The following is a 16602-nucleotide window of genomic DNA, read 5'->3' as shown; positions in this document are numbered from 1 at the left end:
ACAAATAAACAAATTTCCGAATGTATACTGCTAATCAGATTACAACATGTGAGATTATAATAAAAACATTACTATTAGAAAGTTCATATTCGTCTTTATCGAAGCCGAATCGGGGACTATGGACCCAGTAGTTGAAGCTTAACGAATCCGATCAAAAAGACGAAATAGTCATTTCTCTTTTTCGATCGATTCGTCTAATTTTAGTCAATACTCCACCGTGTAAGCTAAGATTGAACTCTCTTTTAATACTAGAATTATATTTACTCATCGTGACGAGTGTCCACTGATATAGTCAGTACGTGATCAAGATCCTCCAGGTTCAACAATAGATGTCTACTGTTTACATATATGTCTACTATCAATGTCAACAATAGATGTCAATTGTTGACATCTATAGTTGACAAATATTGTTGATGAAATTGATTAAAAAAGATGAAAAATTAGTACCTTCAGCTGTGGCTCCGTCGTCGTGTTCTTCCTCACAATGTACTCATCGGCGCCTAGGGGTTTGAACTCCAAATCCTCGGATTGGAAATCGATGTTTTGGAATTTGATGTCAACGACATGTGTCACCAATTTCCACCGACGCAAAAGTGGAGATGCCATCTCTGAAACTTTCTCGGAATACGAGAGAGACGTGAGCACGGGCATTGTTTCAAACGCCCATATCTGTAATGGATACAGAAATGAAGGGAAGTTGATCTTTCCTTTAGAGGTTGCCTTGGAGGAGACGTTCTTTATGTACTTCCTGGCACAGTCCAAGAAGAACTTCCAGACCACGTTACCCTACGGATGGGAGTTAAATTGGTCTAGGTCTTCTACCAACCTCACGTATGCCCAGTCTGGAATGTTGGTATGTGGTGCGGCAGCGAGAAGCACATTGATGAGAAAATGTAGAAGCAAGATCTTCACTCGCTTCTTCAGATTTTGTCAACCCTTGCTCTCTTTGAGCTGCGAGGTTAGCACGCCATGAGTCTTGTACGTCCCGTTGTTGAAGACACTCGTGAACGATCCGTCTTCAACAACTTCTGTATAGCTGTCGACTATACGAAGACCCGTGATCTCCGCGAAATGGTGGATGGTAAAGGCCCGAGGTTCACCCTCGAGCTCAATGAAGAGCGCATCCTCACTCATGTGCCCTTCAAACTGACCGACCCTCATCAACAAGTGGTTGATGATCTTGGACGACCTGTTGATCTTTGGGAGCTTCAAAAACTAGCCGAAGCAAGACTCTTGAAAAAGAGCCGTCTCCTCCGCTGTCATGTCAGCGGCTTCTTCGCATTTATCTAGTTAACCATAAAAACTGAAATTATTGTCCACTATGTCCCCTTCGGGGACAAACCTCTCCCATCCCTGAAAACCATTACAAAAAAAAAGAATGAGAAAATCAGAACACAACCTTCAAACACTAAGATGGCAATTGTTGACATCCATATGTCAACAACTGGATGTTTGTTGACATTGATGTAAACTATTAATGGCAATTGTCGATATCTATACGTCAACAATTGATACCAGTTGTTGACATATAGATGTCAACGATTGCCATCAACAGTTAACATCAATGTCAACAAACATCCAGTTGTTGACATTGATGTCAACTGTTGATGGCAATTTTTGACATCTATATGTCAACAACTGGATGTTTGTTGACATTGATGTCAACTATTGATGGCAACTGTTGACATCTATAGGTCAACAATTGATACCAGTTGTTGACATATAGATGTCAACAATTACCGGTTGACATCAATGTCAACATACATCTAGTTGTTGACATTGATGTCAACTGTTGATGGCAATTGTTGATATCTATACGTCAACAATTGATACCAGTTGTTGACCTATAGATGTCAACAATTGACAATGGTATCAATTGTTGATGTATAGATGTCAACAATTGGCATCAACAGTTGACATCAATGTCAACAATTGGTTCAACAACAACAATATTCATTCAACAACAACAATATTCAATCAACCCAATAACAAAATCGAGATAGCCCAATGCAAACCAAGATAACCCAAAACTAGTTAACCAAAACTAAACCGAAATTAAAACAAGTCTATCCCCAAATCAATCAACAAATCAACCGAAAACCCCCAAACTAACCTGAATATTGGCGGACTTGGGGGGTTGCTCTTCTTCATCGGCGTCAGACGTAACAAGCATGGGCTTCACCTTCCCACGTCGAGGCTTCTTCGCCGAACTCTTCACCGGTTTAGGTGAAGTTGTTGTTTTTCTTTTCCGGGACGCTTTGGGTGAAGACAGTTTGGGTGAAGACGGCGAGTCCTCCGGCGCCTTCGTCTTTGTCCGAGGACTCCGTCTAACAACTTTATTTAGTTTTTTCCCGGGTTGTTTGGGTGATTGAAAGTCGTTATTGTCCATTTCCGGGACGGTTTAGGGTTAGGATTTGGGGGTTCGGTGAGAGAGGGAGATTGCGACAGAGGGAGAACACGAGAATGAGAGAGAGCGCAAGGATGAGAAAGATGGAGAGAGAACGCGACAGATGATGGAGGAGGGAGAGTGGAGATGACGATGGTTAGACGGGGAAATGAGGAGAAGTGGGCGGTTTTAGGAGAGAAGAGTGACAGTTTGAGGAGAGACAATTTTGAGGGGAAAACGAGGGATATGAGCGGGAATAAAGATGAGCGAAAATGAGGAGTGAGATATGAGCGGGATATGGAGAGAGTTGGTGTGAGTTGTAAGAAAAATTTAAGTGGAGGGTAAAAGGGTAGTTGTACATTTGAGTTAGTGGAATTTGTGGCCAAATTATGAATTTAGTGGGAAATTGGAAAAAGATAGTGATTTGGTGTAGATATGGCAATTTTTCAACAAAATATTCAAGTGAATTACATATATACCACTTAATACTTTAATTATAATGCAAAAGTGATGACAATTTTGTAATTTTAGTACACAAAACATCAATCCTTCATCTCTATTTTAATTTATACCAAACACACAAATGGATAGATTCTAATCTTTCCTCACATTATACCAATCAACTTTTACGAAATTTATAATTCATCACTTTCTTTTATTTTCTTTTCCCTCTTAGTTAATCTATGCATCCATTTTTATCTCCTTCCTACCAAGCAAAGTCGTGGTTGAGTAGGCCATCGATGGTCATTACCAAGTGATCTGATAATCCCTACCTACCTACCTACTATAGAAACACCTGAAAAAAAGTATTTAATTTAGAAACAAACAATTTAACAAAATTATGTGAAAAAAAAAACAATGACCTCACGGGGGTTCTTGACAATAATGATATCGTATAGGGAAACAAACACGGAGTGTAGCGATGCGGAATGACAACGAACCACATCGGTGAGGTGGCGGCAAAGAACATTCCTATGGATTCGTAGGAACATTTCCATATAAGGCGCCCGATTTGATCTTTAACTCGTTCGACCTTATCGTCTTGAGGGCCAGGCGCTCATCTCGAGTGACCTCACTATTGTCTTGCTCGACATAGTGGTTGTCCAGATCATCGTCGACTATGAAGACTTCGTTTATTTGTCTCGAGTGGGCTCAAGTGTTGGAGACCGTGGCACTGGTGTGCATAGAGGCACCTCATCTGGAGACACTATGGGGTCTGACCATGGCTCGTCTGTTGAGGATCTCGTGTGAGATTGAGGTATGTGTATGGCGAGAACACATAAGTGTTTTTGTGCCCTCTCATTCTACCGCCAAAATATTAACGATATGTTTCAAGCTAGCACTTGAGATTCGTTCGCGGTTCAACCCAAAGCCGGACCCCTAAGGCATGCAAGACCTGTTTCATTGGGCTAGGTCTCGGTAAGGTATGCGAGACTTGCCTTTTGAGGCTGGGTCTCGTCTGTAGCCTGCGAGACCTGCCCTTTTGGGATGGGTCCTGCCCGTAGTCCGCATGACCTTCACGAGGTCTCACACGGTCTTTGTCAGAGACTGACTCTGCGGTGGTCATGAATGATTCATTTTCTTGTATTCTGTTGTCGCCATTTGTAATTCTGAGGGGCGGTTTTCCACCATATAACAAATAGATTGATGAAAATATTTTTTAAATGATATCGTAATTTTCTCCGAGAGTATACTTAGAACGAGTAGTTTCTCTATATTCGGTATCAATTGCAATCTTTACTTTATAACAAGATTTGAACAATATAAAGTATTCAAAAAATATTTTTTTTAACTTTTATGATATTAAAGTTATTGGTTTCAAGATATACTAGGGGAAAAAAAAGTTTATTTAACCTTTCGAATATTCTTATGCTATGATGGATATTCTAATATAGATGACTTATATTTATTTTTTAAATTAAAAAGACTAAAGAGATGTTTTCCAAAAAGATGATAGTATGTCAATGGTAACAATCAATTTTTTCAAAAATAATTTTTTTAAAAATAATTATTTTCTTGTAGGATAACATTCACGACTCCGGTTATCTTTGTTTTCACAATAATATGAGTGAATATATTAACGTATTATTTGAGAGCATTCCCAAGAAAGATGTAACAGAGTTAGATAAATTTGATTACATAAACTATTTAAATGTGATTTCTTTGAAATAGTTGGTATACATAGTTGATGTTGGTTTCATAGAAATTAGTTGACTAATGTCAGGAGTCTCTAGAATAGAAGCTAAGGAGACTTGTAAAAGTCACGAGTTGCACATCTCATTACCAATTCGTTTTGAGATGGAAATCCATGATACTTTTACGTGGTATCATAACAAGCCTAGTTGGCATCCGATCTAAGTCAGTGAGATTCGGCTCAAGATAATGATTCATTCTTTAACAAACCTTTATTTTGTGGAGGCATGTCGATTCTCCGTGAAAAAGATAATTGAAATTCTGATTCGATGCACAGACAAGATGTCGCACACAATGTGTTGACAATGTGTCCGACAACTTGCTTGAGCACAGATTATGGATAAACAACAAAACAGTGCAGTAAACAAAGTACACACGATATGGTTACCCAGTTCGGTGAAACACACCTACATTTGGGGGCACGCTACCAGTGGAAAGGTTTTTCACTATCTTGTAGTCAATAGTACACACAAGGTTTATATCTAATTACAATCAACAAATCAATAAAACCTAGAGACTATTACCACCAGTGATCACCTAGTCAGGGACTCCCCCTGAATTTGAGTTCTGTCTCAATTCCACCCTTCGAGCAACCTCCTGGCTCGGATGACCTTTAGTCTTCAGCTGTACGTGAACCTTCAATCACGAGAACACAAAACCCAACTCTCACAGACACTCAATCTTTGTGGAATAGTGTTTGAGAGAAAACACCGATTATCACCAAAACACACAGCCTCCCAGTCCGCCGGTCTTGCACGTCTAAGAGCTCTGAGTGTTTGATGAAAAACGTCAAGGCTGCTAAGGGGAAACGTATGGCTTTTATAGCAGCTACACAATCCTGGAAGGTATCTCGGGTTTCCTTACCCGGCCTCAAGTGAATATCACAAAGTAAAGACTCCAGCGAGGCGTATAATGTGCAATGAAGACAGCAGCAACGAGATATCTTGAAATGAAGGCAGAAGCGAGAAGATATCTCGAAGTAAAGACAGCAGCAAGGCAATATTTCTTAATCAATTCACCAGCGAGACAATCTGTCAAAACCGGAAACTTGCCTGAAAAAGAGTCTGCACACAGGAGGAAAGATGTCATACCAAAAGAGTAAACATAACGACCGACATCTTTCCACACATCTTGCACTAAAAAATAAAGCCAATAAATAACGTATCAACAATAATGAACAAAGTTTATAAATGTTATCGGTTGCTTCTCTCATTACTCTTACTTAGTATTCGAATTTCGGTTCAATGTAGTTTGCATGGACTAATTTTAGCATCAAAATTTACCACTCTAGGTATGTAAGATAAACAATGCAAGGATAGTACAACAGAATCACTTGTTTTTTATGTTAGAACACAGCATCAAAATATTTTCTTAGTAGACCTCAAGATTAAAGTCGGTACCCATCATTGACCGGTGATTCTATTTTACAGTAGTAATGGCGGTTGATGGAAATGTAGATGGATATTTTATAGTATTGACTTCGAAATTCTTTGGTTCGCAACATCAATTTATAGTATCGACTTCGAATTCAGTCCAACTTTCAGTTGCAGGAGGGTGGCTGCTGCAAGAAAAAAACTGGCAAAACATATGCAGCATTCATTCATTTATCACACAACCACATAAGAAATGAATCTCTAGTCATGCCAAATTCTAAAAAGAAAAACAAAAACATCATTCTGAATTCCCATTAAGTCTGTCGATAACGGTGATGAGACCGTGAGTCCCAAGCTTGCCGTCCCCATTGGCCACCATAGCCGAGAACAACTGCTTACAAATGGCCGCACCGGGCAATACAACGACTCTCTGTTAGTCAGTAGAGAATATTAGCTGCACCTCTTTTAGGAATTAGCTTTAATTGTATTATTTGTTTTTTATTCTGATTTTATTATGCTGTAATTATAACAGATTTTTATTGCTTTATTTTAGGAAGTAGTTAACCTAATTGTACTCTATAAATATTTCAGATTAATGAGAATAGAACTATTCCGCTCAATACTTTTCTCTTATGGTATCAGAGCAGCAAACACCCTAAACACTTATCTAATCGGTTCAGCCAATTATCATGACTGATCCGAGTATTATTAGTACCGGTTCAACCGGAAATTCCCCTCGGTCTGGTGGACCGAGTTCCTCTACTGGTCATTCCGATCAAAACCATACCAACACCCTCTCCATAACCTCTCACAGGCTGAATGGAGGAAATTTCATGGAGTGGTCTCAATCGGTCAAATTGTATGTCCAAGGTAAAGGAAAATTTGGCTACCTTTCAGGATCTACTGTGCAGCCGAAAAAATCTGATGAAGCCTATGGAACGTGGGAGGCTGAAAACTCCATGATCATGTCGTGGTTGGTGAATTCTATGGAGACGAGTCTAGGAAGATCATACCTCTTCTTACCAACCGCTAGCGAAATCTGGAGTGCAGTAAAAGAGACCTACTCGGATCTCGGCAACGCTGCCCAACTGTTCGAGATAAAGACTCGTCTGAGAAAAGCAAGACAAGGTGAGAAGACTGTCACTCAATACTATACTGATCTAAGGACTCTATGGCAGGAACTAGATCTGTATTGCAGCTATGAGTGGAGCTGCTCCACCGACAGTGCACTCTATCAGAAAATGGTGGAGAAAGACCGAGTCTTCGACTTCTTGGCCGGGCTAAACAAAGATCTCGATGAAGTCAGGGGAAGAATCCTCGGACGAGAGCCACTGCCCAATTCCCGAGAGGCTTTTGCAGAGGTACGAAGAGAAGAAAGCCGTCGCCAGGTTATGCTCGGGCCGAAAGGCAATGAACCTGCAAACCCGGTTGAAACTACGGCCATGACAAGTCGCTTCCAAAAGAGAGGTGAACGTCCCATCTGCGACCACTGCCACAAACCCGGTCATGTGAAAGCCAAGTGCTGGAAACTTCATGGAAAGCCTGAAGACTTCCAGCCATCACATCGATCAGCTCGTGACAAGGCTGCCTCCCACGCCACTCACGTCTTCACCGAGTCAGCAGCTTCCGAACAGCCCTTCTTCACCAAAGAAAACTTAGAACAAATGTTTAACTTGTGGAATTCTCATCAGTCATCATCATCCACAACCCCATCATCTTCCTTAGCTCAAAAAGGTACCTTTATATCAGCCATGAACGTCAAAATCAGAGATACTAATCCTTGGATCATAGACTCTGGGGCAACAGACCATATGGTAGGATCATCTTATGTTTTTAGCTCCTATTTTCCTTGTTCAGGTTCCCTAAAGGTAAAAATTGCTAACGGCTCTTTCTTACCAATTGCTGGAAAGGGTTCTGTCATAGTCTCACCACTCCTTACCCTAAATAATGTGTTACATGTTCCCAATCTTGCATGTAGCCTTTTATCCGTGAGCAAACTTGTCTTCGGTTCTTTCTACCATTTTACCTTTAATTCCTTTGGTTGCTTTCTTCAGGACCGGCGCTCGGGGAAGATGATTGGCAATGTTAAGGAAAGTGGGGGACTCTTCTACATAGACTCCAACTTGAGTAAACAAATTCAGCAACCTCAGACTTCTAGTTTATTATCATTATCTGATGAAATATTGTTATGGCATTTTCGGTTAGGTCATCCTAGTTTTGGATACTTAAAACATTTATTTCCTGTTTTGTTTAAGAATAAAGATGTGGACTCTTTGCAATGTGAAATCTGCCAACTAGCTAAGCATAAAAGATCTGTTTTTCCTGCTCTAAAGTACATGCCGAGTAAACCTTTTTCTCTAATACATAGTGACTTGTGGGGGCCTTCAAGGGTTACAAATCTCTCAGGATCTAGGTGGTTTATCACTTTCATTGATGACCATACTAGAAATACTTGGATTTATTTATTAAAAGAAAAATCTGATGCTGCTAGTACGTTCAAAATTTTTTACAAAATGATAAAAAATCAGTTTCAAACTCATATCAAAATTCTCAGAACTGATAATGGAAGGGAGTACTTCAATAAAATTATGGGAGATTTTTTAAATGAAAAAGGCATAATCCACCACAGTTCGTGTGTTGATACACCGCAACAAAATGGTATTGCCGAAAGAAAAAATAGACATCTACTAGAAGTTACTCGAGCTTTAATGTTTTCTATGAATGTTCCAAAAAGATTTTGGGGTGAGGCAATACTTACTGCTTCATATCTAATTAATAGAATGCCAAGCAAAGTATTGAACTATAACACACCGATAAATACTCTTCAAAAATATTTTCCTGAAAACCGATGCTTTACACATGTTCCTCTGAAAGTCTTTGGTTGTGTTGCCTTTATTCATGTTCATGATAAGAATAGGGGAAAATTAGATCCTAGAGCCATTAAGTGCATTTTTTTAGGATATTCACCGACTCAAAAAGGTTTTAAATATTTTGATCCGAGCTCGGGTAAACTCTTCACAAGTAGTGATGTCACATTTTTTGAATCAAAACCTTTTTTTGAAAAAACTTCTCTTCAGGGGGAGATCACTCATATTGAAGATCGTTTTTGGGAATTAACTGATGTTTTACCAAGGCAAGTAACAAATGAAAACTTAGAACCTGATAATGTTAATGCCACACCGAATATTTCACCAGATAATGACACTCAAACTAGTTCTGCTGAGGACCCAACTTCTGAATTACGTGTTCACTCAAGGGGGAGTCACGAGTCTCCGATACTTGAAACAATGTCTTCATCGGATCCAAGCTCCAGTCAAGGTAACAATTCTCCCACTCTTTCTGATGAAACCTTAGAAGAACCGGCCCATATTGAACAAAGTAACACCTTTGAACCATTACAAACTCAATTTGAGGACCCAATAGCCCTTAGAAAAGGTGTTCGAGAATGCACCAAACATCCCCTTTATCCATTGTCAAACTATGTATCCTACCTGAACCTATCTCCAGCCTTTAGAGCGTTTATCACCCGCATAACCACTGATGAGATCCCGAGTTCTATACAGGAAGCACTAAGTATTCCACGGTGGAAAGAGGCTGTCTTGGAAGAGATGCGAGCACTCAAGAAGAATGACACGTGGGAGGTGATACACCTGCCTGAGGGAAAGCATGTTGTTGGGTGTAAGTGGATATTCACGATCAAATATCAAGCTGATGGTCAGGTAGAGCGTTACAAAGCCAGACTTGTCGCTCGAGGTTTTACACAAACCTACGGGCTGGATTATGAAGAAACATTCGCTCCGGTGGCAAAGCTCAACACGGTACGAGTCTTATTGTCCCTAGCTGTGAACCAAGATTGGCCTCTGTTACAGTTTGATGTAAAAAACGCATTCCTAAATGGAGACTTGGAGGAAGAGGTGTTCATGCAACTTCCACCTGGATTTGACAAACATCCTAGTGGAGATGTGTGCAGACTAAAGAAGGCGTTATATGGTCTCAAGCAATCACCTCGGGCATGGTTCGGAAGATTCTCCAAGGCCATGAAGGAGAAGGACTATCGGCAAGCTCATTCTGATCACACAATGTTCTACAAACATAACAAGGAAGGTAAAATCGCCATCCTAATTGTGTATGTAGATGATATAGTGATGACAGGCAGCGAAGAGAGTGAGCTGACTGAGTTAAAAGGATTTCTGGCAAAACAATTCGAGATTAAGGACTTGGGAAATCTCAAGTACTTCTTGGGAATGGAGATAGCTCGATCAGACCGCGGAATTGCCATATCTCAACGAAAGTATGTGTTGGATTTGTTAAAAGAAACCGGTCTACTTGGCTGCAAGTCGTGTTCTACTCCGATTGATCCAAATCACAAGCTCCGAAGAGAAGAAGAAGAAGATGTTCCAGCAAATAAAGGGAGATATCAACGACTTGTTGGAAAACTGATTTACCTGGCTCACACTCGACCTGACATTGCCTATGTTGTGAGCCTGGTTAGTCAATTTATGCATAATCCTTCAGAAAAACATCTCGAGGCAGTTTATAGAATCCTGCACTACCTCAAAGGAAGTCCAGGAAAGGGTCTACTCTTCACTAAAAATCAGAGCAGACAAGTTGAGGTCTTCACGGATGCTGATTGGGGAGGAAACTCAGACGATCGAAGATCTACCTCAGCCTATTGCACGTTCATTTGGGGAAATCTTGTGACATGGAGGACAAAGAAGCAGCATGTGGTCTCTAGAAGCAGTGCTGAATCGGAATTTAGAGCTATGGCTCAAGGATTATGCGAGGTGATGTGGTTGAGAGGCATCCTGGAAGAATTGAAGATCAATTTCGAAGCTCCTATGCAACTGTTTTGTGACAACAAATCAGCAATCAGCATTGCACACAATCCAGTCCAGCATGACCGAACTAAGCACGTGGAGATTGATCGTCATTTCATCAAGGAGAAGTTGGAGAGAGGAGAAATCTGTATACCTTTTGTTCCAACAACGGAACAACTCGCAGATGTACTTACCAAAGGGCTTTATCGTCAAAAGTTTGAAGAACTCGTTAGCAAGTTGGGCATGATAGATATCTTTGCACCAACTTGAGGGGGAGTGTTAGTCGGTAGAGAATATTAGCTGCACCTATTTTAGGAATTAGCTTTAATTGTATTATTTGTTTTTTATTCTGATTTTATTATGCTGTAATTATAACAGATTTTTATTGCTTTATTTTAGGAAGTAGTTAACCTAATTGTACTCTATAAATATTTCAGATTAATGAGAATAGAACTATTCCGCTCAATACTTTTCTCTTACTCTCTCGTCGCCTTCTCCGCCTCCGACGAAACCCACTCCCATACCCAAGTCCTTGACCATATACTCCGCAAACCCGCCCGGCCCAAAGTCCCGATCCACCATCCTCTCCCCGAAGAGCTCCATCACCGCCGACCCGGCCGCCCCGCCCCGAACGGCGCCGAGGAACCTCTTCCGGTCCAGCCCGACCCGACCCGCGAACGCCAGCCCCTCGCTCAGCCCCAGCAGGCTGCCGCCCACCGCGATCTGGTTCGCGATCTTGCAGCTCTGCCCGCAGCCGGGCCCGCCGACGCGCGAGGCCTGCCCGAGGACGCCGAACACCGGGGCGAGCCACGTCACCACGCCCTCGTCGCCTCCGGCGAGGACGGCCAGCCTGCCCTCCCTGGCGCCGGCGTCGCCGCCGGAGACCGGAGCGTCGACGGACCAGCAGCCGCGGGCGGGCGCGCGCGGCGGAGGAGATCTACCGGGCCAGCGCGGGGCTGCTGCTGGTGCAGTCGACGGCGACGCAGCCCGGGGAGAGGGCGGAGAGGAGTTTCTCTAAGACAATCTGTCGAACATCTGGTGGGTGGCCGAGCATGGTGAAGACGACGTCGCAGGAGGCGGCGAGGGAGAGGAGGGAGTCGGCGACGATGGCTCCCTGGGATCGGAGGAGATGGGATTTGGATGGGTCGCGGGCGAAGACGGTGACGGAGTAGCCGGCGGAGAGGAGTCGGGAGGCCATGGCGCCGCCCATCACGCCGATGCCGATCCACCCGATTCGGGTCTGGCCTGGACTTATGGGGATTGGGTAAGGATTCCTTGCCATCATCACACACGGAGAGGAACAGATCGCGGTGCTCCCAAATGGAAATTGTAACGAGGAATCATTACAACTGCAAAGGTTAAGTTTTTTTTTTTACTAAGTGGAGTGAGTAACTTGTTTTAAAAAGAAACTTTCGAGCAACCAAGTCCCTTTAAGCTTTAAAAGTTAAGTTTTGAAAACATATATATAATAATAATTATTATTATATAAGTAAATAAGTCATCAAAATTTAGATTTGTCAAATAGAGGATTTTTTTATAAATTTTAAATAAATAATCATTAAGAATTAGCACAAATGAAGTTCAAAATGTGTTATAGATCAAAGTTCAAAATCAGTTTTGAAATCAACTTATTCATTTTGGGCCAAATTTTCTTTTATAGCCAAAATATTGTATTTGAGCACACACCTACAATGCATCTCTAAATTGAAGATAGAGATAGAGATGACGTTGCAATACATCTTCAAACATATCTCTATTCTTCATATTTAGAGATGAATTGAATAGTGTATCTCTAAATACAGAGATGCACTATTCCATCTCTATATTTGCCCAAAAACTTTAAAAAATTATATTAGTAGCCCAAAATTTAATTTATAACTATAATTTAATACTTTATATGTATTATGTATCTATTTGTAAATTATGTGTATTCTAAAAATTATTAATCAAAAAACAAATCGAACTTGAAAAAAAAATTAAAATTACTACAATGGAAATCACAATATTTTACATAGACAATTAAAAAAAAACATCAAGACATTTAAAAATTACATAATTAAAAAACTTAAGTCACAATACTACATAGACAACAAACAAAAAAAAAATGAGATCAAGACACAAATATAAACTCAAAGACACAATAAATAAAAACAAACTACTTAGACTTATATGAAAGTCTAATAGCTCGGAAAATCACTTCCAGAATCTCCAATATTATCAAATATTATCTCAATCACATTCGTGGAATTAGAAGTATCAGATTGTTGTAGTTGTTTCTCACATATTTTATGTATAACACGTGCTTGTTCTTGAATAATATAAGCACGTCGGCGTGGATCAGAAATAGTATTTGGGTCTTGTATCATGATTTTGATCTCCATATCTTTCTTTCTGGGCTCCTTGTCTTCCGCTTTCATTTCCAAGAGACGACGTGCAATTTCCAACTGTTGCTGCTGAGCTTCTAATTGTGTTTGCTTTTGATGGTTGCTCTGTTTCAATAACTCTTTTAGTTCGTCATCGCGTTCTCTTTGTAATTTTTCACTAGCTGAAGTCTCTTGGTGCAATTTTCTCTTAAGTTTTACCTTTTTCACCCCAGTTGGTTGAGTTGCGAACCACCAGATGTGTCGTCATCTAAATTAATTGAAAAAGAGGAAATTCTCAGACTTGTCTCACACAATTTTTCAATTTTTTTCAGCACAACAATTATAATATGCATTCGGCATCTAAGAGAGTCGGGGGTACGATACTCCTGACTCTCTTAGTTCTTGGATGCGACCCCATAAACATTCGGCATTATTAAACCTACCGGATATAGGGTCTTGTGAAATTTCTAAGTAGGCCATATAAAGGGATATATCTTCTGAACTAGAATAACCAGAACCTCGACCTTCCATTTTTAGGATGGAAGGCAAGTGTTTGGAATGGAAGTGAATTTTTTGAGACAAGCTTGTATTTCATAATGAAAGTGAATGTTATGAAAAGGCTTGTATCTCTGAATGGAAGTGAATGTTATGAAATGACTTGTATTTATAGAAAAAGTATGAAGTAGACAAACGAATCTCGTTCTTTGGATTAGATTTCTTTATCTCAACTATCACATTTGGATTAGATTTCCTTATTTTATCTATGAATTAATATATTGTGGTGTGTTTTATTTATTTTTATTAATATAATGCATTTACTTATGTTGTAGTGTGTTTTTTTTATTTTATTATGAAATGTAATATTTTAATTTATGTACTCTATTTTCAATTAATATATTGTCATATTTATGTAATTAATGATTATATTTATGTAATTAATGAATATTTTCAAACGTTGGCTAAATAGCAATCTCAAAGTGGCTATATACCTAATGGATTCATATATATAACTGAAAAAACAATTTTCTAGTCAACCTGCATTCAGGTATAGTCATTTAAATTTTCTAGAATTAAGCTACTAGCCACAAAGTTCAATCTAAAATCATGAAAGTTTCGATGATATATATATATATATATATATATATATATATATATATATATATATATATATATATATATTTGTTTTGACACTTGATATTGGTAAATCCACAGGAAAAACTGGCCAACCAACAAACATCCTCTCATGGTCCACGAGGCTAAGAATCGCCAAGGGAACGGCGAGAGGATTGGCCTATCTCCACGAATGTAGCCCAAGAAAGTTCGTCCACGGAGACATCAAGCCCTCGAACATACTCCTCGACAACGAGTTCGAGCCACACATCTCCGATTTCGGCCTAAACAGACTCATCAGCATCACCGGCAACAATCCCTCCTCCGGGGGATTCATCGGTGGTGCCTTGCCCTACCTCCAATCGGCCCAGCCCGAGAAATCCAACAATTACAAAGCGCCCGAGTCCCGTGCCCCCGGAGCTAGGCCGGGCCAAAAGTGGGACGTGTATTCTTTTGGGGTCGTTTTGCTCGAGTTGCTCACGGGCAAGTCTCCCGAGCTTTCGCCCACCACCTCGAACTCGTTGGAGATTCCCGACCTAGTGAGGTCGGTGAGGAAAGGGTTCGAGGAGGAAACTCCGCTATCGGACATGGTTGACCCGATCTTGCTTCAAGAATTACGTGCCAAAAAAGAGGTGATTGCGGTTTTTCATGTGGCATTGGCTTGTACCGAGGCCGACCCCGAGATCCGACCTCGGATGAAAACAGTGTCGGAGAATCTCGAGAGGATCGGCTAATGACATCAGGAATTTGTCGTCTCAGAGACGTGGAATCGATCATAGTGAAGCATGATTTTTTTGGTAGGCAAATAATTGTTATTCCAAATATTTTTCTTCCCCTTTTTCTGCTTTACAAAGTATAGCTAGCTATTATGGATATACAACTTATTTTTCCTGACCATTCACGAAATTGCATTCCAATTCTAGCAATTTCAAGGTCTCCCCTTAAATTACAAACGTAGGTTCATTTTGTACTATAAAAATTCTATATACGCGCAATCTTTCTAGCATATTTGCATTTTTCTCTACATGAGAATGTTTTCTTAATAAGTTCATCTGCTTCTTATATATGGATTTGGTGTGATTGAATTATTAAGCTAAACATTTCTGATAGACACACATGTCTGGAGATAATTACTTTCAGTCTTTGTTAAAACATGTCGTTTCATGTTTAATATCGAATACAACAAATAGTAGAAGGCTAAAAAGATATACTTGTTGGGAAAAATTAGCCTTCTACTTTCATGTTTCATGTTTCTTTTAGACCGTTTTGGACCGGACCGTCTTAGACCGTACCGTTTTAGACATATTTTTTTATTAATTTTTTTTTTAATTTTATACTAAACCGGAGGTTTGGTCTAAACCGCGGTTTTAGACTTTTTAGACCGGACCGGACCGGACCGTTTAAAAGTTTAAATCGGACCGGTGAAATTTTAAACCGTTTAAAACCGGACCAACGGTCTAAAAACCAACGATTCGGTCCGATTTACGGTTTTACCGATTTTTTTGCGCCGCCTAAGACAAGAGTACAAATCCAATGGCCCCGTAGATCTTTTAATAAACCTTTCATTAACAATATGATACTTGTACTAAAGTCATCTTCAACTGTTAGGGTATATTTGGTTCAAAAGTGAAACTAGAATGAGAGTAGCAATAGTAATGGCAATAGCAATAGTATGGAATAGAAATGACATTTCATTGTTTGGTTTAAACTTTTCAGGTGAATAGAATAGAAAGTCAAATTTACAAATTTAACCACCCTCAGCTGTACCATCTTAGCTTATCTTGTTAAAAAGAAAAAAAATCGGCGAACTGATAGTTTAAACCATGGAATCCTTGTTCAGACCGATGGTTTCGGCGACGACAAGATCCACAAATTTTCTTGCTCCGACTTCTTTGAATCTGATAGCGGTAATTGTAATTTACCGGCACTCTCCCCGCACACTCTCCGTGACTTTAGATCTGATTTTTTTTTTAGCTCGAAAGTTTATGACGGTCAAGTTCAGAACAAGCATAAAGAAAAATGTTTTTTTTTTTAATAGTTAGGGATAATTTTGGAAAAATTGATAATGGAATGCCCATTGTTTCTATTATGTGATGGAATGAAATTGATGTAATAATCAGTGTGTAGAATCCTGATTCCAAGTTATAAAAAAAAAAACTAAATAATTTTTTTTTTTTTGGAATCCATTGGAATGGGCCTAATTCCCTCCAACTAAACATAGCCTTAGGGTCTATGGCTTACATGAATATTATGTAATCATTGTTTATAAAATTAATAAAAGAAGCATACATTTTTTATCATATGAATAAAAATAGAGTTGATTTCATAGAATTAAAGTAACATAACATTCATCCATACCC

The 16602-nt window shown here is 39.7% G+C and overlaps 1 protein-coding gene and 2 pseudogenes across 1 annotated transcript; 2 read left to right on the top strand and 1 right to left on the bottom strand.

Moving 5' to 3' along the window:
- Positions 1-6240: 6240 nt before the first annotated feature.
- On the bottom strand, positions 6241-12202 carry LOC149402014 (putative 3-hydroxyisobutyrate dehydrogenase-like 2, mitochondrial; annotated as a pseudogene).
- LOC149402015 (uncharacterized) lies at positions 6642-8632 on the top strand. The gene is made up of 2 exons (XM_089609290.1): positions 6642-7686; positions 8007-8632. Exons 1-2 carry the CDS (start codon positions 6642-6644, stop codon positions 8039-8041), a joined length of 1080 nt encoding a protein of 359 aa, XP_089465416.1. The 3' UTR covers positions 8042-8632.
- A 2117-nt stretch (positions 12203-14319) lies between the features above and the next one.
- On the top strand, positions 14320-15072 carry LOC149402013 (receptor protein kinase-like protein ZAR1 pseudogene; annotated as a pseudogene).
- The last annotated feature ends 1530 nt before the right edge of the window (positions 15073-16602 follow it).

This window comes from Urtica dioica, chromosome 3, assembly GCF_054948205.1.
Source record: "Urtica dioica subsp. dioica isolate 48M chromosome 3, U.dioica_male_clone48M_v1_H2, whole genome shotgun sequence".
Classification (NCBI taxonomy): Eukaryota; Viridiplantae; Streptophyta; class Magnoliopsida; order Rosales; family Urticaceae; genus Urtica; species Urtica dioica.
Note: the sequence above shows the minus strand (reverse complement) of the source record. Positions and strands in the feature narration are given on the sequence as shown.